The 23178-nt window shown below is 38.5% G+C and overlaps 2 protein-coding genes across 6 annotated transcripts in view; one reads left to right on the forward strand and one right to left on the reverse strand.

Annotated features, from left to right (window-relative positions):
* Nucleotides 1-23178, reverse strand: part of RALGPS2 (Ral GEF with PH domain and SH3 binding motif 2) — a 116435-nt gene that overhangs the window by 33395 nt on the left and 59862 nt on the right. For all 5 annotated transcript variants that reach the window (XM_054165538.1, XM_054165536.1, XM_054165539.1 and 2 more), the window contains 2 exons: nt 2872-3009; nt 1946-2036 (listed from right to left, as the gene is read on the reverse strand). In XM_054165538.1, the coding sequence (XP_054021513.1) occupies nt 1946-2036; nt 2872-3009 (229 nt within the window). The remainder of the gene's footprint in view (nt 1-1945; nt 2037-2871; nt 3010-23178) is intronic.
* Nucleotides 5740-22558, forward strand: ANGPTL1 (angiopoietin like 1). The gene is made up of 5 exons (XM_009901906.2): nt 5740-6060; nt 12986-13840; nt 18376-18569; nt 20798-21068; nt 22234-22558. The coding sequence occupies exons 2-5, from the start codon at nt 13018-13020 to the stop codon at nt 22419-22421; spliced, it is 1476 nt and encodes a 491-aa protein (XP_009900208.1). The 5' UTR covers nt 5740-6060; nt 12986-13017; the 3' UTR covers nt 22422-22558.

The following is a 23178-nucleotide window of genomic DNA, read 5'->3' on the forward strand; positions in this document are numbered from 1 at the left end:
CCCATGACTAAACCATGGCACCAAGTGCCACATCCAATCCCCTCTTGAACACCTATAGGGATGGTGACTCCACCACCTCCCTGGGCAGCATGACTCTCTCAGTGAAGAACTTTCTCCTCACCTCCAGCCTAAACTTCCCCTGGTGCAGCTTGAGACTGTGTCCTCTTGTTCTGGTGCTAGTTGCTTGAGAGAAGAGACCAACTCCCTCCTGGCTAGAACCACCCTTCAGGTGGTTATAGACAGCAACAAGGTCTCCCCTGAGACTCCTCTTCTCCAGGCTAAACAATCCCAGCTCCCTCAGCTTCTCCTTATAGGGCTTGTGCTCGAGGCTTCTCCTCAGCCTCATTGCCCTTCTTTGGACACATGCAAGTGTCTCAATATCCTTCTTAAATTGAGGGGTCCAGAACTGGACACAATACTCAAGGTGTGGCCTAACCAGTGCAGAGTACAGGGGCAGGGGAAAAAAAAAATATTCAAGTTACAATGGCTGCTCTCTAACTTCAGCCTTTTTGCAGTTACTTTAGTGGATAAAAAGTAGTTAAATATAGTAAGAATAGTTCTTCAAAAGAACACTCCTTCCCTGTTTTGGAGACATACAAATCCTGTGGGTGCAAAAAACACAGAAAGACAGCCATGTTTCTGCATGAAGTGCAGTTGTCTCCGTTCATTTCCCTGCTCTCACAATGTGACTTGTGAAAGATGAAGCAACGAAATTCCCACTAGTAGTAAGTCCTACCTAGTGAAGGCTGAAGAAGATGGATTGTGGAATTCATGAGACCAGTATGCCACTAAGAAGCAGACTGTGCAGTTGAGAAAATTTGGTTTGGTGGTGTGTTTTTTTCTTTCAAATATCTGACCAGAGAGCTTTCCTCTCAAGTGACAGGCAAGCAGTACTTTCAAAACCAGGCTACAGAAGACTTCAGCAGAAAGGGAAATCAGATACTTGCATACAGACATGAAGGGAACAACTGACAGATCTCAGAAGGGAAGCCAAGTGTCCGAGTCCTCAGTAACTGTTCTTTGACAAACTGAAGGGTCCCTATTTGCTGCCTTTTAATAAATCCAGGTTAGAGGTATAAAATATCTGTTCCTTCAGTACCCCTCCCACCATTCCAAGGTAGCTACACAAGCAACCAATTCAACACAACCGAGGTGACAACCTTCCCAGGCAGCCAGGATGGGAATGGGTGGGGAACCTCCTCAAGCAGATCAGCCAATGTACAAAAACTTTCTTCATATGCAACAGATTTGCTTTAGGTTTTTTCCTATCCTCAGGGCTTGTTCCTGTCTCTTGCCAGAGATTTCCATCCCCCACTTTTGCTGGATGCCAAATCACTTAATACAGGAATAATATTTTAATTAAGGAAGTAGAAATCTCTGTTTTGGGTGGCATGCTGGGAGGAATAGGTGGAGGAAACAGATGGACAACATCTTGCCTCTCAAAAATCAAATGTATACATTTTACCTAAACTACAGAACAAAGTCAAAGAGATAAAATGAAAGTGAAATATATATGGAATTGCAAACTTTAAGTCAGACTTAAATAAGAACGTGGGACTGGATGCATAGAGGACTTTGTTCTGATGAAAGATGACATAAATCACCTCCAATTATGACTTCCATCTTACTAACTGAATATACATGTGAGCCAGAAGAATGGAGTCATCAGTAAGTGAATACTTAGAGACCTGCAGATCAAATCTACAGACCAGGCCTAAAATCTAGGGCTTGATGCAGTCAGACACAAGGAAGGAAAGAGATGTGCCATCCACCACACTGAAAATGGTCTTGAGCACGGAATTGTGCTGTAACCTCACAGCTTGTAAATGGGGCATCTGAGACACACAGTCCCCTGATAGAAGAGCAATCTTAAAAGTGACAGGCTTTGTGTTCTACAAGTTATTTTTGTAAGGAGTTACAATCAGTTCAAATGTTACATACTTACTTGTAATTGTCATCTTCTACAAACTTTTGTAGTTCTTCTATGTACTGAACTGAGTTCAGGTATTTTTGGACATGAGGCAACAAAGGAATATCTGGAGAACAGATGATATCCATTATCATTGTAGCATTTACTTTCCAGAAACTATTTAAACACAATCAGATCTCTTGCCTTTTTATGTGAGATGGAGGTACAAACTGTAGTCCCTGCTGATGTGGAAACGTTTCCGCTTCACAGCAATTCTCATATGTTGGGCTGACGTTCCCTGCATCCTTAAAGCCAGGTATGGACCCCCCAAGAACTGCTCAGCTTATCACAGTACACACGAGGGAAAAGCAGAAGTGTGCCCTTGGCCAAAGTGAAGGCCCAGACTTGGAACCTGGAGGGTTCCGAGGACTCCTTCAGAGACCACAGTCTCCTTATGTTGAGTTTACAGAGAAGCCACAATCTTGTGCTAATTCATATTCCACCATCATAAACCCAGACTTACAACTTTACTACAACTTGAAGAGGCTTGTGAGGGAGACCACCTTTGAAGAAAATATACGTTATCTGATCTATGAATGGAAATATAAATGTCCAACAGACAGTAAAAGCACTGCTCCAAATTAATCCTGCTATTTTTAGAGTTCAAAGTCATAACATTATGAGACATGGGGATACAAGTTTATAACATACTAGTAAAGCTACTCTTGAGTACAACATACTCCACACTTCTCATCAGAAAATACGTACTGCAATAATGTGTGTGATGTAAGAAAAGGGCAATTCTACCCTGTCTACCCTACTTAGATTTTATCTTAAAGAGGGTGAGGAAGAGCACCAGTGCCATTCAAATGGGTTGGGCCTTACTTATGTTGCATTCCAGAAAACAAACACTAAAGCTTTTAAGGTAGTTTTCTTTAATCCTGCAATGTTAACAGACTTACCATATTCACATGACTGCTGTAAATCTGAGATAATTCGAAGGATATTGTTCATTAAATTTGTTCTTTGCTCACTTTCCAGAATGCTCCCCGTTGATGGGTAGGCAGAGTCAATATACGTTAAGTCTGACAGATAAATACCTGAACAAAACAAAAGGTTTCTTTATTCAGTGACTCACATTTAGCAGAAACACCACCTCACAAACAATATATTGAAACATTTTTGCTGTCATTGACTAAAGCGCATGCAGGTTGATAGCAGTATTGCCTCAGAACAGTATTTTGGATGTACCTGAGAAATCATTTTGACAAGACCTCTGAGAGCTTTCAGACCTCAGACTAAAACAGTAATAATACTTAGACTTACAGCAAAGTACATCAGCATGCCCCCCCTTATGTGGGATTCAATCTGCACCCTCCCTAATCACTTCATCTTTACTTTTGTCAGTCTTATCTCAGCTCTATTTCCAGATGCTGAGGGCACAAGTACAGCTAGGTTTTCATGCGCAAGATTTCACTCTCTGCACAGCAAATCACAGAGGGGATCCCTTCCTGCATCACATCAGGCATGTACTAGCTGACTTTGTCTTTAGCAGTGTTGTTATTTCTAAATCTGAAAGTAATTACCAGGACATGCACAACTACTCATGAACCTAATCTTCTGCCAAATCACCAATTCCCTTGACAAATGTGAAGAATATTAAACACACTATGATCAAAACTAGCAATGATTTTGGGAAGTCTACTACTTCATTAATCCAATTTAAAAAAAATAACAGAAGGAAAAAATCATATTATCTGTATCTCTTCAAGATGAACAGAAACTCAAACTTGCAGAAATATGGGACGTTAATTAAGTGTACTCAGACTTAAACGTGGTATGAATCCTGTATGAATACTAATCACAACTCCAAAGATCCAACAGCCATACAGGAAAGTCTCTTCCAAATCTTCTACTGGCTTTCTTCTCCACCCACATGGTAAGCTTACTATTCTTTCAATCTTGTGATCATGTAGACAGGAAAATCATCCTCCTTACCTACGAACGCTATCAAAACCCCACTTATTTTAATGCTAGATGCAACTCACTTTCTTTCACTTCACCCAAAGACTAATCCTTTTTGTGTCACGAAACATATCCTGACCAGCCCTCCTCTTAAAATGAATTGCTCTCCATCCCCTGCACCTTCCACAAGATAGTCAACTTTAGAAAAAAAAAAAACAAACAAAAACCCAAACCAAGCAAAAAAACCCAAAACCCAACACCCAACACACAATACCCAACTAACCAATCAAAAAACCAAACCAACCCACCAAAACCAACCAACCAACATCAAAAACCCCTACCAAACCCCACAAACTTCATAGTTCAAGAAAATCATTTCAGTAACAGGGAAATTTCTAGAATTATGATTTGCTTCACCTTTCAGCCTTGTGCAACCATAACAACAAGTTTGGCTTTACAGGTGTAAGACTATTAATACAACCTCACAAGAACAGCAGTTGTGTTTGTCCAGCACCTAACCAGTACGGTCCTCAAATGCGAGTTGGGGAAACTCTGGGCACTGCTCCAACATCAACACGTACACGCGTGTGTGCGCACACACGCAGAAACAAATTAAAATACTTGTGGTTGAAAGGTGACATATAAAAAAGTGAATTATAAAAAGTATTACACATGACCTGATATACTACTAAATGTCTCCATTTTGTTATTCTGCTAGGATCAGTATTTAAACAACAGAAAGGATAACCAGAGCGTCAGTCACATTCTATTGCTCTGCTATCTAGACAGCAGACGTTGTCCCAATCCTAACTTTTCCAAGCAATGTCCAAATGGGCCTTAAAAATCCCAAGCCTGCTCAGTCACGCACAGAAAGAAGTACATCGTGCTTGCTAATTATAATTAGGGGGATACACTACAAAAAAGCACCTGCAATGCTACACAGGATTTTATAAATCAGTGTATTTGTAGGATTGTCTTTCTGAATAACCTGATCAATTAAACACTGATCACTTTTAGTTTAGCTAAATCAAGAACTCTTTGTCTAGAGAATTGTTCTCTTACTTAATGTATTTCTGTGGTCTAAAATAATTTTGAAAGCCTACCAGGGTAATTCTTTTGAATGCAATTGGCACATCCTTTGAGTAGAAGCCAGAGATCAATGAAAGCAAACTGATTGCACTTAAATGCTGACTATTGACAGAACTAAAACCACTGTTCCTCACAGAGCATAATCTTGGTGGCTTTTGCTACTTCTAACACCAGTCAGATGTTAGCAAATATTCTGATACCTACCCAAAACTGTCACACACAGAGTTTTAACATTTTCCACATGTATTGGCGACTTCATATGGTTAACAACTGGAACTGTTTCTTATTAAGTGAATGTCAAGAATTGAATGCGACATTCTGTTGAACATTCTTCTAGACTATAAATGGTTCATTTTTCCTGTTGTATCCAGCCAGGCTGCCCCTTTTATTCCCAGCAACACAAATGGAGTTTTATCAGCCTGAAAGAATCTTTCTTCTAAATGAAGCCCAGTACTGTAATAACTTGAAAGGCATCTTTAGGCAGCGTAGTAAAAATGTTTGATTTGTAATTGCCTGCTGAACTCTTGCACAGTCTGTTGCCATATGGTACCCTCCCTTCTACTGGCAAACAATCTTTCCTTGTTCCTAACTTCTCAGCCTCCCTACCCCCTCCTTTTCTGGAGGGTATGGATAGGAAATCCGAAGGAGGAGTTTATTCTGCTCTCAGTGTGTTCGTGGTGACATCATAGGTGGGCTGAACGTCTAAGTCCAGTGTGTGTTTGTTTAAAAAAAACTGTCCAAAAGTGATGTATATGGAATCTGGGTCAGCTGTAGCTGGTTAGTGCACTTCTGCATGTGAGAGTAAAACACTGCAGTTTCAAAAAACATTTCTTTCTCTCTTCTGGAATTACACATACTGGAACATTACTATTTTTACCTCTCTTTTTTTTTTTGTTAATGATTAGTTAGCTTGGTTATCGTATGGAGAAACCAAATTTCTCAACACAGCTTGGATGTAACAGAGAAAGACAAAAGCAGTTTTCAGCTCCAGCTGCAGATTAGCAAACAGCATCGGGTAATATAGGAAGAAAAAGCAACTTGGCCTCTGGATTTTCCATCTACCACAGAAGCAAAACAGCTGGAAGATTTATTTCTTGGTAAGTTTAAAAGCTACATTTACTTGCAAGTTTAATTTTGAGCTACTTGTAAAATCTACATACATCTCCCTCACCATATAATTGTGAAGGAACAACTCTCTCTTTCGGCTTGAGTAAAGTTTGACAAGTAAAATACAAAGCTCACTTTTGTGGCATTTGGTAGACTTTGGAAACTTGGAAAGAATTAAAACGGATTCTGCATAAGAGCAGAGACTAACTCATTCCAGTTGTAAGGATGAAGAAGCTTCAGCTGTTCAGCTGTAAATCATCTGTAGGTTTTTGTTATTTACAGTTACAGAAAATTAGTTCTACCAGACTCTTTGCAAAGTAAGTAATCTGGGCATTGTGAACTTATTCATGTGCAATTCTGATCCTACTAGAAAGCAAAAGCCAAAAATCCTATCGATTTCAGCAAAGCTGGATTTCACCCAACACCAGAGCATAGACCTAGCATTACTAGAACTAGAAAATGGATACCTCAATAAAACCACTGTAAGAAGTCCCATGGAAATCAATGCACATCTGTAAGTAGCAATCATTGTACATTGTTTGAACTACAGTCTTATTTATGGTGCTTCTGAGATGCAGTAGTTGTTGGTAGAGTTGTGCAACCAACCAAGAAACTCAAGTCACACATCGATTCAGAATATAATCCAGTTTGTTGCACAAATAATTATGCAGCTGAAAATTGCTGCCACAGGCACTAATCCCTTCCTTTAACAATTTGTGGAATGATGGGGAAGTTAATTGTACCTCAGTTGAAGAGCAGTTGGTTTCTAAAGAAAGATTCACTTCATAAACATGTAATGCAGCATACAAGGAAACATTATATTAAGTGGAAAATAGAGGGTTTTGTTACAGTTCTTTTGGGGGGAGGGAGGGAGAAGGATGCAGTTCCAAGTCAATGATTAAAACAAGAAAGCTGTTTTCAAACAGAAGGGAAAAAAGTAAAGATAAAAAGCAAAACAGGGTTGCTAATATTTGATTTTTCACTTTTTACCTTATTTCATGGTGACTTGGAAATTAAAATACAGTAAATTATGCAGAACAATGGAAGAGAATCAAAGTTACGTATTTGCAATAAACTCTCAGAAATGTCTGACACATTCAGAGAGAACAAAGAGGGTGATGCTAAAAGAAGAGACAAAGTGTTACAGAATGCAAACTTAATTAAGATTTAGTAGTTAAGGGTCTGAAGCAGTCTTGGACAAACAAGAAAGATGGATCCTTTCCAAGTTCCTTAGCTCTTTTTCTTACTATCCCTTTGTGCTTCTTTCCATATTAGAGAGAACAATCTAAACAACATCAACAACAAAAACATCTGAAGCCTGAATCATGTGCTTTAGACACCAGTCCCCATTCATTCATGATTAGCCAAGGTTTTGCTTTACGCTGCTTAGAACAATTCCTAAATCTTTCACAAATGAAACCAGCTGAGTCAATAATTCTAAAAGCAATACACTGGCTATGTGCAAGGCTTTAACTCCCCCTCCTTTGCTGATTTTGGAAATGCTTATTTTAAAACAAATAACAGAATACTAATGTTATGCTGTTGTGACATGAATGACCTGAATTATGATAGAAAATATGCCATTTACAGGTTTTACTGGCACTTACTTTGAAGAATGGAAATTTGGAACCTTTAAACTTATGCCAGTAACTAATTAAGATCTGATAAAGCCATGTATTGTTCTACTGGGCTTAGTTTGTTTTTTCATAACATACCCTACAAGTCCAGTCCTTAAAATTAATACACCAATGAATGAAGTAACTTTTCCTACAGCAAACATCAGTAGATGCTTAATGTCCTCAGTATCAGGGATTTCTGAAGCCTCTTAATAACACTTTTCCAAAGGCAAAATGCATCACTCCATTGTACCTGCCTGTTCAAATGGTGAAAAAAAAAAATAAATTTAAAGAAACCATCATAGCAAACCCAACCAAACCCCCCCCCAAAAACAAACACCACGACAAAACACTTCACCATAAAATCTGAAAGTGTGACATTATTGGGATGGGTTTTCAGACTATCCAGTATGACAAGATTCTTCTGCATAGAATTCACCCTTTTTTCAAGTACCACATTTTCAATAATTACTTTGAAAGCTTTTTAGATTGCCTTTCTTAAAAGGAATTAGATTCCTGTTAATCTCAGAGAAGCAGTGTTCTGGGACTCAATTCATCATGTATCTGACTAACAAAACCCAAGAACTTATTATTCCTGGATCCCAGTCAATACAATTGAAAAAAAACTCCTGTTATTTCAGCAGAGGCAGACTGACTTGCCGGAAAAGCACTTGTTTATATTGGGGAAAGTAACTTACTGAAGTACAGAGATGTATCAAAAAACCAAGGGAACATTTCCCCTCTAATAAAGAGTGTTTTCCCCTACCTCAAGCATTGTTTCCAATGTTTTGGACCCAGCTTGAACCAACCAAACACCAAAACCACACAAAAGCCAAGCAACAACAACAAACCCCACCAACACAACAAACAAAAAGCCCCAAGTCCACAAAACTCTCCCCTTATTCTGTGTATAGATGGGCTTAGTGATTTTAGCTGCTTAGACAAAACTTAGCAGAAAATGAAGTACATATAATATCAATAATATTGCTTTCCTATTAGCTGGTATAATGTTCCAAACAGCTTTACTCTCAGTATTATCATTGATTTACTCAAAACTGATTCCTGTGCTTGTTTGACATGTTTATAGATGGAGATTTATAGGAGAGGGCACCATTACTATTTATCACTTTTTAAAAATAAATATTCTGAATAAAATTATGTGCTGATACTGCACTTTCCATACAAAGGGAATCCTATATTCACATTTCCCCTAACACTTCCATTCCATTCAGTCATAACAACCTACGCAGCCTGGGCAGAGGCAACCTTCATCAGCTTTGAATGAACAGATTCTAATTTGTGTTGTGGGGCTCCAAATTCTACATCCTGCTGAACGCGAGAGTCACAGCAGTATGACAAAGAACAAATAGTTTGTTGTGTAGAAAGTTTCATAATGCCAGACATATACTAGCTTCCACATTTCCTCATCCCTGTAACTCATTGTTGTATGCGATGAGTGTTGAGGCTCTGGCCAGCCTGATCTAATGTGAGGTATCCCTGCCCATGGCAGGGGGGTTGGAACTAGATGATCCTTGTGGTCCCTTCCAACCCTGACTGATACTAAGTGATACAGTATCTTAAGGGGTAACACAGCCCATGCTAGAGTAGTTTTCTCAGTGTAAGTTAAACATAGTAGTTACTGGGTTATTTTGCTCTTTGAAATTGGAATTTTGTTCCTTTAAACACTTTTCAAAGTAAGAAAGATCAGTTTGGGAAATGAGTTTGCATGGGAATCAACAGAGTAAAATAAAGAAACTAGAAGAAAAGGAATGGCATTAAATGTAAAATGGTTTTGAAGCCTTATGTGCAGCTTAGAATATTTCTGACAGGATGATGATGAAGTCTGTGTTGTTAGGAATGGTTCCACATTTTCTCCTGCAGAAGCAATAAAACCTCAGCATGCCAGAACATACGTAATGCAACTTCTATAGAAATCTGAGACCCAATACTGGGTGACAGAACAAACTGAAATGACAGTCTATTCTGATTTTAAACATATGGCAGGTCATAAAGGGTTAAATAACTTATTTCAAAGCTATAATATCTATAATCACAATGTCTCTTGCTTATTTTCTAGGGTAGGTATTTTGCAGTCTCACTCACTACAAGCAATTGTAGACTAGTAGGAAAGGTTTTAGACTGTGGGTCTTAAATGTTCCCTGAGCCTCAACCACCTTCTCTGACAGCAATTATGACACTACCTAAACCTGAGAATCTGTGACATAATGTGTCTGATTAAAAACCAGAAAATCCAAAACCTACTTCCCAACTCCAATATTTGTCATTTTTAGGTCTTACATATTAGGCTATCAATCTGTGATATTGTGGATAAACAGTTTGTATTTTTTTAAGCTGCTTGCCCAGAACATCAGGAAATTTCTGAAACAGTATTTTCATTTCCTTCTAAGCTGATTAAGACTCCAGGTAAATATCTTGCTCAGAACCTATTCTTGTAGAACAAGCTAGGCATTAAGCAGTTCAAACTTGCCAAGCAACATAGTAAAATGTTTAGTTTTTCAACATCAAAATTTCCATGGAAGCATATAAAAAGTTCCCTAGCAGGCAGATTCTCATCCCTGATTATCTGAATGTCTTGGTTCAATACAAGATGTTGTAGCATATAATCTTAGGCAGTTGTTGCACCTGGTTATGCTACATTAGACCATTTAATTCAATTTTATAGTCTGCCAGCACATATACAGAGACAACTTAAACACACAAGTGTAAAATTCAGGATGAACACACACAACATTAAAAAAATGCAGAAAGAGTGCAGCAAAATATTTGGTCAGTAGGCTGCAGTGCAATAGGTTTAGGTTTGAAAGATTCCTATCAGTTTTAATGTTATCAGGGGAAAATTGTGCTGCTGTGGGGAAAACCCCCAAGCCATTCATTATTTAAGTAACTGTATAGGGTCTTTAAAAACTAGCAAGAACTAAAGTGCTATTCACCTTTATGGACTATGAAGTGGCTATTATATACTGTGAAAATAGTAAAATGCTGGGCTTGTACTATAGCTTCCCCATACATTAAGTCACTTTCCCTGCTGCACCTGCAAACACTGAATGTAAAAGCATTGAAAAATCATTTAGGAGATGTGAAGAGGTTTCAAACTTCAGACAGTTATTCGGCTCATCCTTGTCATGTTAAAAAAAACCCCACACAGAGAGCTGTTTCCCATGTGTTCACCACGATTCATGTGAAAATTTAACCTAATGAACTTCCAACTCTCGAGCACTGTTCAAGCGATTCATGTTTTAAGTGTCTGAAATTACTGAAGAAAAATACACAATTAGCTCTGGAGGAAAATGATACTTTTCCTTCTATATCTTTCTCAGCAAAGAAATATTAACAAAGCTTTTAACCAAGTTCTGATTGTCAAAAAAAATATTTACCACTAAACACCAAAACTCAGTAAAGATACAGTAAATCATGCCAAAATCAGTTTTAAAATACCAACTTCCTCCAACTTTTACTCTTCCCTCCATTTATGTAGGGTAAGAAATTATTTGCAGTGAGTGTTAAAAGCAAGTCTTCTCTTCCCCTTCACAAAGCAAGGTTAGCAGTACAACTCTCAGCCAAACAACGGGGGTTTAGGCAAGAACAGAACATTTGATCAAGATTCCTAGATAAAATCCCTGACTGCATGGACAGCATGGTTTCAACTTTGCAACCACTGCTCTCAGGGAAGCCAAAAAAAATAAAGACTTACTACGCTTACTTTGAGGTTGAGCAGACTTCATTTGTAATAATAAAGGCAGTGACAGAACTGGGAGAGGTGACCTGACACACCAGTCACCTTATCATCTGTAAATGCGAATATGAAGCAAGCTGCAGAGGCCTGCTTCTCCTTCAGGGTGACTGCTTCAAGATTGCCAAAAGCACTTGAACTTGGCAGGAGGACTATGAAAATTAACTTCCTCTCTCTGGTTTTACTTTCTCTTAATCACTATACACAGGCCACTGTACAAGGCCTTGTACAACTGCTCATAGCAGTCTGGAAGGGAAAGTCAGATCAGCAGCTGAGATATGAAGAGTGATCTGCTTGGCAGTGCAAACAAAACATGAAAAATAGAGGGTTTTTTACCCTGACTTCAGTGCTACCTTTATCATCTCAAATATTAAAAAAAAAAAAAGTGTCCCTGCCCATGGCAGAGGGATTGGAACTAGATGATCCTTGTGGTCCCTTCCAACCCTGACTGATACGACTATGAAACACTAAGTCTCTCACAGAAATTCTTGACTCTTTATCACTGTACTTTACTTCTTTACACAAAGTTAAAAGGAAAACAATTATTTTATTTAAAAGGTGACTGAAACACTTCAATATGTTATTTATAGTGATAACAGCTGATACAGATGATGAGAGTTATTTGGATAAAAACCTTCTCAAATACAGTGTCACAATATTAAGTACCTCAAAAGGCAACTATGTAGGGTCAGACATGCAGAGCACAGTGTCTTAGGCCTTCCTTATGAACTTAAAGTTACCTCAATATGTAACTTTCAATGTTTAAGACAACTATTGTATGTTCATCTACTACCTAACACTGATGTCCAAACCCAGTATTAGACATGTGTCTATTTTTCAAGTCCCTGTGTATATCTATAGCTGAAATGTGTATATGAACAGGTATGTGACATAGTATATGTTGTTTAGGCACAGACTAAACTGTCACAGCACAGGACAAATTATACACCTATATAAAGCTAAAAAAAAAGCCTTATATAATACAAATTCCAAAACATATATACATAGTTTTGAACATACTATCACTCTGTCTCCCTACTTCCCTTCCATGAAAATGTTCTGAGTACTCTGGATGCTCTGTAATCTTGTGCAATTAATTGCAGTGAGCACATATCTAAGCAAATTTACAATGAAAGTGTAATACATCATCTCAGCAGAATACTGTTTCTGACAACCTATCCACTGCAACAACTTCTGTCCTAAATCCAGTACCTATGTTTCAGGGTTTGCTGCTCAAAGTAGAAAGCTATTCTTTGAAACTAACCTAATGGAATCCAACTCTCAGAAACAGATTCCAAAGCCTTGACTATGTAGAATCACAGAATCATTTTGATTGGAGAAGATCTTTATTATTGAGTACAATCATTAATCCAACACCTCCAGCTCACTAAACCATGTCCCTCACCACCACATCTGCATGGCTTTTAAACCCCTCCAGGGATGCTAAATGTGTAAGTGTGGCAAACCATCACTTTAGGCAGTTTAAGCAACACAGGAGCCTTAGTTATGGCCCTGATTTAATGATTTTCACCTTTATCTTTTTGTTAGTTTCTTTTGACAGTCCTCACACTTGCCTTAAAATGAAGATATTTACATGGACTTGGGGCGTACTACTGTTTCTGCTGTTGTCTATCGGGCGCTGTACAGAGCAATCGACACCTAGCAAAACATCCCAGCGGAGGCAGCCTCGTTCAGCAGATGGAGAGGAAGGGAAGAAATGTGGTTACACATTCCTGGTCCCAGAACAAAAAATCACAGGGCCAATCTGCGTGAATACTAATGGGCCAGGTACTGGTAACAGAAAAGATGAAGTCACAAGAATGGACATAGAGAACTTGAAGGATGTGCTGTCCAAGCAGAAGCGGGAGATTGACATTTTGCAATTGGTAGTGGATGTGGACGGAAACATTGTGAATGAAGTAAAATTACTGAGGAAAGAAAGCCGAAACATGAACTCTCGGGTCACCCAGCTCTATATGCAGCTCTTGCATGAGATAATCCGAAAGCGTGATAACTCACTTGAGCTGTCCCAGCTGGAAAACAAAGTCCTAAATGTTACAACAGAAATGTTGAAGATGGCAACAAAATACAAGGAGCTTGAAGTAAAATACGCAGCGCTAACTGATCTTGTAAATAATCAGTCTGTGACTATCTCGCTGCTGGAAGAGCAGTGCTTAAGAATCTTCTCGCGACAGGACACCCACGGGTCTCCACCTCTTGTTCAAGTCGTGCCACAGCACATTCCTAACAGCCAACCATACACTCCTGTTCTTCTGGGAGGTAACGAGATACAGCGAGACCCAGGTTACCCTAGAGACAGAGATGTTAGGCCACCACCTGACCCAGCTACTTCTCCTACAAAGAGTCCTTTCAGAGTACCACCACTGGCTTTAATTAATGAGGGTGAGTTACCTATCACTATTTACCTAACTTGAGATCTCTCTATTTCAGAGGGAAACTGGCTTGGCTATAGAAAATTAATGAAGAATTTCAAGTATCCAGAACAGAACTTGCTCCTGAGTCTGATTTTTTTCTTCTCCTGCCCCCAGAAAGCTTTATTTTGCCAAAGAGTCTAATTCTTAAACTATAGCTGCTTAAGATCAGTTTGTTGAACCAGTTGATACTCAGAAATTCAATTTGAAGAATTCATGCCTTTGAGTCACCAACTATTTGGGTTTCTGCCTCCAGTTGAGTTTAAGTTATAAAAATGAAAATTCAATATTAGTATATTAGTATTTAGCTGCTTCTTTGAAGATGCCTACAGCTACATGTTGCCAGCAACAGTGAATAACAAAATCTAATTTATCTTAAACAAATGATGTAATTTTAAGTAGCTGTCCTTTATACTTACACATTTGCCAGAAGTTAATCCTGCTAGAATTTTACTACTCCCATTCTGAGCTGCTTTAAAATGAACATCTAAACCCACCAACATGGCCATGCAGTAATTCTCTGGTTGAAATATTCAAGAGCTAAGTTTGAAGGGATAATTGAATCATGGCTGGATCCAATTAGATGCACTCAGCTTTGAACATTTAAAATGAGTAGCTACTTTCCCAGGAGTTTGGTGTCAGCAGATGGCCAGTTAAACTAATACCACAGATACTATGAAAATACATTCAGGGGATTGTATCACATTTTCACGTATTACATTCTTCAGACCATGAGACAAATTCATTTATCACTAGAAAGAAAACTAGTGACAAGAGTATTAATTTCCCCTGAGCTGCTCTGAATTCTATCATGATTCTCACTGTAACAATTTTGACAGAATTGTGATTTAAAAGAAAAAAAAAAAAGACTTTAGAAACGCAAGCATTTCCTCAGGCATCCATTCAAAGCACTTGCTCTTAGGCTTCTCACAGCTTGCATAGCAAAAGGGTTTAGTTGGGGGATTTTTGTGTTTGGGTTGTGGGGTGGTAGTTTGGTTTTTTGTTGTTGTTGTTGTTTCAAATTGACTTTAGTCACAGCTGGAAGTTCAACTTGGTTTCTAAGATGAAGACAAACATTTACTTGTTACTGCTCCACAGCACTGCATACAACTAGCTGCTGATGTAAAGAACAACTATTTTTATTCAGGGTCTGCAGAAAACTCAGGCAAGTCCCAAGTAAAATACCAGATGTCAAGAGAATTTAAATCACACATCATGGTACAAAGGAAACAGCTAATATAAAAGCATTACATTAATATCTGGACAGACAATAAGTGTCTTTTTTTTTTTTAAAGAACATCTTCCTGTTTCCCAGAAAAACCTTCCTTCACAGTTTTGTTAGAAATTAATCTTTTTCTCCCTCAGTGTAGGCCTGCTGGACATACAAAACAAAGCAACAGCATTACTTGCCTCTAAATTATCTACCACGTTTTTTTTCCACTAACCTCCTCACAGCTTTAAGTTCAGAGTTTGAATCCACATTTGCAACAGAACACAAAGAAATCTCAAGAAATCGATTTTAACATTATTCAATTTCCTTTTTGAAATACTAGATTCTTTGTTTTGCAGTCTCAGCATTTCTTGCTGTGCCTTGGGAAAAGGGAGGGTTGAGAATTGCTTCAGCTGATAAACCATCAATCATCAAACCCAGAACTTCTGAACTGCAAAGCGATGCCCAGTTATTATCTCTGAGTTCTGTATATTTAACAGTGCACAGAACCAAAACTGGTAATGGCAAAGAAAAATGAACTTTCCACTTCACAGACAATGACTGTTTGCAGCGTATAAAGGTGTCAAAAAAGACCAATGGAAACCAAACAGCCCTTTTTAGAAACAGGCCTGTCAAAAAATTGCCTATGATAGAATTAATGACTGGACAAACAAGGAGGAGTTTTCTCCTTCCATGTCTGATGAAGCAGTACCTAACAAATACTTGCCCAAGTTTACAGAAGGGTCAGTCTGCATTGTGAGTGGAGAGTAAAATTCAAAATACATGGGGAAAACGAGGATGAGATTGTATTTTCTGAGTAGTACTTTGGTTCATCTGCGTTAACATTACTCTAAAAATGGGAGGAAGAATAATGTTCCTGTGAACTATAGTTTTCACAATTACCTTAATCCTTAGAATAATAGTGCCCACACATTTTACTGCCATTATGTCGCAAAAAGTAGCTGTTTATGGAGACAGAGTACTTGAAAATTACATAAGCAGTATACTCTGCTGTCAATACATCTCAGCTAGCAATGTAATTTAATGTTTTTAATACATGCCACATTTAAATTGGGAATTTTCCTCTAGTATTGCCCCCAAAATCCTCTATAAGAAGCTTACATAAGCACAGCTTCTGTTATCATCCACTCAAGACAATATTTGACATCTTAAAATAGGATTCAGTCATTTTATTAAGCTTCCAACTTAACATTTCATCACTTGCCTTCTCTAATCTGTCTAATTTACAACAGACTATGACCAGCACTAATCAAACATTTAACCCACCATTTCAGAAGTGAAATATGTAACAAATCATCTTCTCAGAGTATTTCCAACTTAGAGCTGCCAGCAGCTGAAGTTCACACAGACAGATAAATATGAGATACTTACCCCTTACATAGATAAGATTTTAAACAATAACTACTCTTCTTTCATTAGCCAGATCCTCCACTCAGCAGCACTGGGGACAATCTTACGCTTTCACCAGTCTCAGCATTTCCACTGAACCAGAAATGGCTCAGTGAATTTAAAATAATTACATAAACCAAAGAACTTCTCAAAAAAGATTCTCAGCTATACACCAAAATTTAAAGGATTTGTTGGATTCCCTTACACTAGGAGCTGAAGCTTGTTACTTCTGCTACAACATTAACACACAGACATATCTGAGCACCAAAACCAGTCAAGCTGCATCCTGTGACCTTAACACCAGCTGAATCTCAGAAATGATCCAAGTTAATTGTGAACAAGAGAAAAGGCACTCATGTATCAAAGTTACAGTATTTATTTCCTAAGCTACTACTGCATGCACTGCAAGAATGACAAAGCCATTGTCAAATACTCACAGTACAGTAAGCAGCAGTACTGACAATGATGGCTCAACGTCTGCAGCATTCTTACTAGCACTGCCACAGCCAGAAGCTCCAAGTAGTCACCTTCATTAGATACCCAAGGTTTTTGTGATCTAATTAATATAAAATGCTTATGGATTACTTTCAAATTACACACTTATCCAACTGGCAACTACTACTTCAGAAACCTAATAAAAGCATGACTTTCAATTTGCTTTTGTCACACAACCTTAATCTGCAGTGAAGGTCACTTTCATTCAACCTCTACTTTTGATTAAGAATAACCTCAACAACTGTCTTTTATGTGTCTTTGCACATCAGGTTCTTCTGTGACTAATGAGTTTGCTCTGAACTTTTAAGCAGATTTGAGAAAATGAGCCTTCTAAAATGAGAAAAGAGCTGTAGGTAATTCCTTTTTCAGAGATTTATCAAGTATGAATTTTCAAATATATTTAGGGCATCCACCACTAAGCAGCCACCAGAACATATCCTGCTTTTCTGCAGTAAATAACCAGTCCCTCTCAATCAACTGAAGTAATGATACATGAATGTAAATCCTTTTCTAAGCAGAAAAATAAAAACATTCCCCAAAATTAAAAGGCAAACCAGGCAAAGTTTTCAGAGATTTGTAAGCTCCATGCTCCTTGTGGAACAACCATACGCTCTTCTGTAAAACCACTATTCACATGGTCTAAAATAGAGCTTTAATACAGCACAGTCAACAGCATTTGTGCAGAATCATAGCCCTGCAAGCTATGTGAGCCCTTTTAGCTGCTCAAAAGTCCTTCTCCACTGTTTATTTTCTTCATCAGTATCCATCTGTGTATATAACACCAGGATGCCACATGAAACTCAACACAATTCCTATCCATAGTTAACAGGCTGATCCCAGTACTGTAAAGGGGAAAAAAAGTTATGCTGTAGAAGACTACTCTTTCACCAAATCCCATGTCTGTAGATTTTGGAAGTAAAGATTTCTTACAGCAGCTCTCCTGTATTCAGGTACACGAACAATCTCTCAGTGGGGAGATTGTTTGGGTATCTTGTATTTACACTTCCACCAGTTTCAGATGGGTGTACTTCGACAATGAAGTAGATTGATGTCTACCCTTTGTAAAAGTGGTGCAGGAGAAACCAGTAAATTAAAAACTATGATCTGCCTGAATTTCAAGAGTCTGAGTGCAAACCTTTGACATGGTAGACTAAAGTTAAAAAAAACCACAGATGTTGGTAACCAAAGCCAGTATCTGTTTAGCAAAACAAAGTCTGTTTACAGAATACATATAGGATGTATGTATGATGACAGTCACTGTTTATACTGTTTTCCAAGGAAGTTTTACCCTACTTGAATTCCTGACTTTCTATTACCACTACAAAACATTCCTGAACAATGTACATTGCATAGCCATGCTTGAATGCTTACAGTTATTTCTTTTCAAAAAGGTCCATTCAAGGACTGCCAACAAGCCAAGGAAGCTGGGCATTCCAACAGTGGGATTTATATGATCAAACCTGAAAATAGCAATGAGCCAATGCAGCTATGGTGTGAGAACAGCCTGGACCCCGGAGGATGGGCAGTTATTCAGAAGAGGACAGATGGATCTGTCAACTTTTTCAGGAACTGGGACAGTTACAAGGTACATTCTAGAATGCAGAAGATCAGCTCCTTTGTTTCATCACAGCGGTGCTGATATCTATTGTAACTGAGACGGTGGGAATGCTTCCAACACAGTTCTTCATGTCAAACAGTTGTATTCAGTGATAAGCACACAGGAGTTGGAAACAGATGCTTAAGTTAGACAGACAGCTTTACAAAAATAATTCAAAAGAGTGGTCATCCCTCAGAGGCAAACACATTTCATTGGCAATACCCTATTTCAGTCAATGATTTCTTAACTTTGTGTTAACTAATGCATTGTCTGAAATAGCCTTGATTTATAATGTGCAACAACAACTGGAGAGACACTTGCTACTCTAGACAGTGACTGGGAAGTAATTTATTGCAAAGAGATAATTAAACACATGATTTTTATTAACACACTGAGAACTACAAAAGTATTTGAAAAGCTTAATTGTCTCCCTTATGACTACGCAATCACAGCCAGAGGAATTATTCATTTAAGCACGTTAATCAGAGTCTCAATTTAAAAACATTCCTAATAATGAACTAAAGGAACTAATTTCTACATTTAAGATTAGCTTGGAAATCTGAAGATGTAGGGCTGGTGAAGTAAAACACATTCTTGTGTGTTCTTATGCACTAGCAGGCATAATGCCTAAGATGACAAACACATGCTGCTCTGCAGTAATTACATGCCAGACAGGAAATTTGAAAATCCATTTGGTTAAGGTTTTAAAATAATAATAATGTGCTGACTTCATACATATAAGATGCTGTGCTCACTTTAAATGGATCTATGATTGCCATGTACATTGTACCTGAAGAGAGAACTGAGCCCCACTTAACTCCCTCAGTAATCCAAAAATAGGATCATATATACAAAGGAAATGACAAAAAAATTACTCTAAGTATTTTCACTTTTTGCATTCTTTCCATTTAATGATTCAAATGTTACTTATTCCTTAGCAGCACTTATTCAAAGTCTTTACCTCTCAGAAAAGTAGGTGGTTGGGTTTTATTTTGTTTTTCCTGTTGTAAGGCAGTTATGAAGTGCCTTATAAAGCAACCCTAAACATTCTGAATGTAATGCAAAGAAAATGTAGAAGTGTGTATAAATGGTGTCTAATAATGGCTCAAGCTTGGGCAAATTCACTCTCAAGAGACTTCTCATTGAACTGCAGTGGCTGAAGAAAGTATTCCTATTGACTAACTTCAAGTACTAGAAGGTGCACCTCCGGGACAGGCTTCAAACTAATGCTGCCCCACTAACAGCAGAGATGTCTCCCATACCCAAATTTTTACTTTCTTTCCTAGTCTCTGTGTGGCCACACAGCTATAATGTTGATGCAAGGGAAGTACTGCAAATATGGCCATAAGCCAGGAGAAAAGCATCACTACCATTTTTGGCAGCAGCATGATGTCAAGATTAACTTAAACCACTTGTGAAATTGCAGCTTGAAATAGACTGTTTATCTCCTGAGAGAGACTTCTCCTAAAAGTGGCCCAAAGCAGAAAATCAGTTGTAGGTCCTCCATAGTCAACATCATGAAAAGGAGGGTAGAAAGACCCTAGAACAAAACTAGGAAGCTAACAGCTAGCTACAATGGGTGACATACCTACTGTAGCTGCAACATCAAACACTAACAACATTGGTTTACTCAGAGACAGGAGACAGAAGATAAGAAATATCATTTCATAGCTATTGTACTGGTAGTATGTGATTTAAAAGGAAATTTGTCTTCATATTTCAGTTCAAATGTATCTAATAAGGAGCACAATTGAGTTAACATGATTAAATTTACAGTAAAGAACACGAGTTGTATTAAAAAGGCAATAAAAAGTTATTTACCTTGAACAATGAGACTGTTGATCCATAAATACCTTTCTCAACCTGGAAATATAGCCCTTTGAATTTCATTATTGATACATTCTTACAGATCCCCTCAGTTTTGCCAAGAAGCACATTGTTCAGTTTCCCTAGTCTCTCTCCCTTTATCTTAAAAAGAAGACATCACTTGAAGATAGATCATTCTGTTTCCTTCACTGATTCTGTTAGTACCTCGTGTAGCTAGCAGTCCAGGTGAGCAAATGGCCCAGTGCAGCAAAATAAAGCCTTTGGATGCATGGGTTAAGCAGTCATTCAGAGGCTGACAAGCTTTTGGTACCCTGGGTCCATTGGTGTTGAACGTTTTGATCAACGAGAAAACCTAAGCTAATGTCACCTTCTGATCTTCTTCTATACAGAAAGGATTTGGAAACATTGATGGAGAGTACTGGCTGGGACTGGAAAATATTTACATGCTTACCAATCAGGATAATTACAGACTGTTGATTGAGTTGGAGGACTGGAGCAATAAGAAGGTGTATGCAGAATACAGCAGTTTCCGCCTGGAGCCTGAAAGTGAATTCTACCGGCTGCGCTTAGGGACATACCAAGGAAACGCAGGCGATTCCATGATCTGGCACAACGGGAAGCAATTCACCACACTGGACAGGGACAGGGACATGTATTCAGGTAAGGAAACTGGCATGTATGTGAGAAGCGAACACAGATTCCATTAGTGAGATCACCTCTCAAAAGATAATGTAGCCCCAAAAAAGGATACAAATTCTAACAGAACAACTCTATTGAAAGGTGCTTCAAATCAATAATGACAAAAATCATGTAGGCAGGGCCCCCTTCAAGCCCCTGCACCATTCAGAAATTCAGATTCTAGTTACAGGCATACTTGAACAAGGTTTATATTCAGCTCTGTGACATCCTTACCACTCGCACATCACTCTGCAGTCAGAATACCTGTTCAGATCATCTCTCAAAGCAGTGCTGTGGCCACATAACAATAACCACAGAATCATGGATTTGTAGGGGTTGGAAGGGACCTCTGATTATTATCTATCCCAAATGCCCTGACAGGGCAGGATCACCTAGATTAAATCCTACAGGATCACATCCAAGCAGCTTTTAAATGCCTCCAGAGAAGGGCAGCCTGCTTAAGCACTCTGCCATCCTCACCATGTGGAATAATCCCCATACATTATAGCCTCTGAAGTGCACAGAAGGAACTGCAGTTGTGCACAGGCTTACTTATATACTGATGCTGTAGAAACAGGCAGATCACTCTCTTTTTTTCTCCTTAAAGGACACTTATTTCCAAGCTCTTCCTCCAGCTTTCCCCTTAAAGCCTTAGCAGTACAAGAAAGGTTGCAGAGTGTAATATTACAACTGCTTTTTCTCAGCTGTCAATAACCATAAAGCTGGACAAATCTTGCAAACTAAAAGAAGCATGCAGCACTAAGCACACAAGTTACAAGCAACTCTTTGTGGAGCTGTGGCGCTGTGTGCTGCCCGGGACTGTATCAACTCCCATTGCTTCTAGTTAAGTATTTCTAAACAGTACATAATCTGAGTTCCTTGAATGTTAGCTCATGGCCAAGCACTGCTGGCAATCTGAGAAGAGTCAATCTCCTTAACTTTCCACTGTCACATTAAATACCGTGTCAATAACCCTCTCTCCTCTGTTGCTGTTACAACAGAATTTATCACTTGGGTTCAAGCAGCAATGAGTAAGACCACAACAGTTCAAACTCCCTCTAAGAATAAGCCAGCCTATGAAATAATGTGCTAATTGCTATTTCTGCTCTTTAATGCTGAAGTTCACCCATTTCTCGCTGTTCCACAGGAAACTGTGCTCATTTTCACAAAGGCGGCTGGTGGTACAACGCATGTGCCCACTCGAACCTGAACGGGGTGTGGTACAGAGGAGGCCACTACAGGAGCAAGTATCAGGATGGAATATTTTGGGCCGAGTACCGAGGAGGTTCCTACTCCTTGAAAGCCGTTCAAATGATGATCAGACCTATAGACTGAGGAGGAAAATCCAACAGTCCTCAAGTGACCACCTGTAAACTTCTCAGACCTCGAGTTCCAGAAAAATAAAACATTACTTCTTAATCATTATTTTGCACAATCTGCCCCTGCAAAAAGCAGGTCTACAGTTTTCCTGTCTTTTTCCCCCCCATGTTGTGATCCCTTCTCCTTTTTTTTTTAGAAACCCTTTCTACTGTGACAGTGTTTTTTTTAAACACACACTCACAAAAGCAGATGTTTGTGCTCGCAAAGCATATTTATCTTTGTTCAAGTCCAACATGCTTTATGCAAACAGTCGTTAAAGCCGGTAAAAAAATTCCAGATATATGACAGGATGCAAGCTTTTCCACTTGAAAAGCTTATGCTTCTTCAGGTTAGCTCAGCCCTTAATTGTAAATATGTGAAAGGACACTGTCTTGCTCTAATGTGAAAATTGATTAGTTATTTAACAATTTATTTAAAAACGTTGGTCTTACTTTCAAGAAAATCTGACTTCACATTACTGTTGTTTAAGATTTACTCCAAGAAGCTACGTACAAAACTGAAGATATTCTAGCTTTGCCAGCAGAGAGATTTTTGCAATAAATAGTTATTTCAAAAGGAATGATTTAAACATAAAATAGATTTCTCAGTGGTGTAGAGGAGGCCTTAAAACCTGCACGTCCTACCTGCTGCAGAATATTTAAACAAAATGTTCCTAATGTACGAAAAGAAAAATAACTGCATGAAATTGCTGATGAACCACAGCCAACCAAAT

Source organism: Dryobates pubescens, chromosome 11, assembly GCF_014839835.1.
Source record: "Dryobates pubescens isolate bDryPub1 chromosome 11, bDryPub1.pri, whole genome shotgun sequence".
Classification (NCBI taxonomy): Eukaryota; Metazoa; Chordata; class Aves; order Piciformes; family Picidae; genus Dryobates; species Dryobates pubescens.

Bases quoted from the DNA above. Each gene is read 5' to 3' on its own strand.
- ANGPTL1 (XM_009901906.2), top strand. From the start codon at position 13,018: ATGAAGATATTTACATGGACTTGGGGCGTACTACTGTTTCTGCTGTTG. The intron at 18,570-20,797 runs GTACATTCTAGA...TCTTCTATACAG, and splicing joins GGAACTGGGACAGTTACAAG to AAAGGATTTGGAAACATTGA. The intron at 21,069-22,233 runs GTAAGGAAACTG...GCTGTTCCACAG, and splicing joins GGACAGGGACATGTATTCAG to GAAACTGTGCTCATTTTCAC.